The 3,058-nt window shown below is 35.7% G+C and overlaps 1 protein-coding gene across 1 annotated transcript; it reads left to right on the top strand.

Moving 5' to 3' along the window:
* Positions 1-950: 950 nt before the first annotated feature.
* On the top strand, positions 951-2,680 carry LOC143600527 (eukaryotic initiation factor 4A-15-like). The gene is made up of 4 exons (XM_077078191.1): positions 951-1,049; positions 1,139-1,245; positions 1,433-1,863; positions 1,968-2,680. The coding sequence occupies exons 1-4, from the start codon at positions 982-984 to the stop codon at positions 2,601-2,603; spliced, it is 1,242 nt and encodes a 413-aa protein (XP_076934306.1). The 5' UTR covers positions 951-981; the 3' UTR covers positions 2,604-2,680.
* Positions 2,681-3,058: the final 378 nt, after the last annotated feature.

The raw sequence follows: 3,058 nt of genomic DNA, 5'->3' as shown, positions 1-3,058 counted from the left end.
CAATATATACCGAACTTTTTGCTATCAGTTTTTTATCTCTTAATTGTCAATTTTTTAGTGTTTAATGTTAGTGTTTTAAGTCTTATAAGTTCCTATTTGCTACAGTTAGTGTTTTGTAAGTTGCAACGTGTTAATTTGTTAATGGTAGGATAGTATACTGAATTGCTAGTGCTAAATTGCTATATATTGGATATATACACACTCTGATATCTCATTGCGATTACCGATATCTCAAATATCGGTTCTTGACCGATATCCGATATTTTTCCGCATTAGCTGCATAGATGAAACCCTAGGTTTTAATATGATGCTACTTTGCTGTTTAATTCAAAGGCTTTATTGTTTTATTGGCTGATTTGATAATATTCTAGATTGCTTTTGACAACCGAGAAGCGTCGATTTTTGTGCGCGAAGCCTTATTTTTATATCTCAATAGGTTTTAGCATCCCCTGTCCAATATTTAGCTATTAATACCCTTTTTATAGGATTTAGTGGATAAATTTTTTACATATACAACCCAAAAGTATGTGTTACAACATGAGCCTAGGGTTGTTCACGAGTCGAGCCAGGGTGGGTTCAAGCTCGAGCTTGAAATTAAACTCAGCTAGGCTTGAGTTTGATTTTGAAGTTAAATGAGTTTGGCTCGGTTACAAAAATGAGTCAACTCTGCTCATGTTGTTTCAAGTCAAGTTTTTATAGCTAGTTTTATTTGAGCTTATATTGAGTGAGCCACGAGCCCGAGCATGATGAGCCTCAGTGTTTTTTTTTTTGGGTCTAAAAAGCACCTTTCGGACTTTGGTCGTGTATTGCTTTGCGCTTAGGTGCACTTAAATCGCCTTTTAAAAGCAAGATTTATACAACTATAAAAGTGTTTGTGCTCTTTGTTTGTTGAAAGAGCCTGCAAATTTTATTGTACAAACTTTATTGGTTTCAATATTTTTATTGGTTCTAAAGACACCTGTTTTCTGTTTTTTTGCAGTCATGGCAGCTATAGCACAAGAAGTATCGCAGTTCGATACTCGTCAGTTTGATGCAAAAATGGATGAGTTGTAAGTTCTTCTAACTACTTGTGTTAGAGTGTGTGTTTAAGATGTTGCTTAATTTCCAAGTGTTTAATATCCTTTAATTTATTATACAGGCTTTCAACTGATGGACAAGACTTTTTTACATCATATGATGAAGTTTATGAAAGCTTTGATTCCATGGGTTTGCAAGAAAACCTTTTGAGAGGCATTTATGCATACGGTGAGTTTAGTTGTTGCATATATTTCTAAAGGTTTTGAATTATATATCGTCAATGGATAAATGTGGTTCTAATACTATTTTGAAAATTAAATATATTATATATGAAGTTTGGACTTTTAAAAGAATATATATGAGTATAGCTTTATAATATTCTATTTATTTTGACATTTAAGTTATATGAATTTAGGTTTTGAGAAGCCGTCTGCAATTCAGCAAAGGGGAATTGTACCCTTCACTAAGGGTCTAGATGTGATTCAACAAGCTCAATCTGGAACTGGTAAAACCGCAACTTTTTGCTCGGGTATTCTTCAACAACTCGACTACAGTGTGGTGGAATGTCAGGCCTTAGTTTTAGCTCCAACTCGTGAACTTGCACAACAAATTGAAAAGGTTATGCGGGCACTTGGAGACTACCTTGGTGTGAAGGTACATGCTTGTGTTGGTGGGACCAGTGTTCGTGAAGACCAGCGCATACTCTCTGCTGGGGTCCACGTTGTTGTTGGTACACCTGGACGTGTGTTTGACATGCTTAGAAGACAGTCGTTACGTTCTGATTCCATCAAACTGTTTGTGCTTGATGAGGCTGATGAAATGCTTTCAAGAGGTTTCAAAGATCAGGTTTGTTTTCTTACCTGCAATGATAATAATATATATGTGTGTGTATATATATATATGTATTGTGTCATTATCATTTAATAATGTGTAATTTGTTTATTTTTCAGATTTATGACATCTTTCAGCTGCTCCCGCCAAAGGTTCAAGTTGGAGTGTTTTCTGCAACCATGCCACCCGAAGCACTCGAGATCACAAGAAAGTTTATGAATAAACCAGTACGCATTCTCGTGAAACGTGACGAACTCACGTTAGAAGGTATTAAGCAGTTCTATGTGAATGTTGAAAAAGAAGAGTGGAAGCTTGAAACCTTGTGTGACCTTTATGAAACCTTAGCAATCACCCAAAGTGTCATCTTTGTCAACACCCGTCGGAAAGTTGACTGGTTGACCGACAAGATGAGAAGCCGTGACCACACTGTGTCAGCCACGCACGGTGACATGGACCAGAACACGCGTGACATCATCATGCGTGAGTTTCGGTCCGGGTCATCGCGTGTGCTTATCACAACTGATCTGTTGGCGCGTGGTATCGATGTGCAACAAGTGTCGCTTGTTATCAACTTCGATTTGCCGACTCAACCCGAGAATTATCTTCACCGTATCGGGCGTGGTGGGCGGTTTGGGAGAAAAGGTGTTGCAATTAACTTTTTGACAGCAGATGACTCAAGAATGCTAGCAGATATCCAGAAGTTTTACAATGTGGTTGTTGAGGAGCTGCCTTCAAATGTTGCTGATTTGATATGAGTTGAGTCACTGTAATTTTTTGTTTTGGTTTATTATATTTTTATGTTTAATTAGAGGAAAGTACCTTATTATGTTTTAGAAGTCACTTATCTATATGGATCTTTTATGTTATTTTAATACATATCTTTATGACTTTATTATTATTTATGCTTTTCTTATCTTGCTCATGTTTTTTATTTTTTATTTTTATATCAACAATTGTAGTTTTTTATTTTTATTTTTAAATTAACAACCGTTGTCACAACTCTTTTCTGAACTAATAGAATAAATGTTTTACTTTGTTAGATGTAACACTACTTTGATACAATGGTCGAATTGGTGTAAATTCTTGTTAGTTTTTTTTTGTTGCACTTTTTTTTGTTGCTTCTCTCCGGGCTATGGAGGTAGCTTGTGGGTGCGTGTCTGGTTGTTTATAAAAGTATACTGTTTGAATAAAAAAGACATAGTTACACGAT

Source organism: Bidens hawaiensis, unplaced genomic scaffold (assembly GCF_021521415.1).
Source record: "Bidens hawaiensis isolate Kalapana, Puna unplaced genomic scaffold, B.hawaiensis_p1.1 tig00054229_1, whole genome shotgun sequence".
Lineage (NCBI taxonomy): Eukaryota > Viridiplantae > Streptophyta > Magnoliopsida > Asterales > Asteraceae > Bidens > Bidens hawaiensis.
Note: the sequence above shows the minus strand (reverse complement) of the source record. Positions and strands in the feature narration are given on the sequence as shown.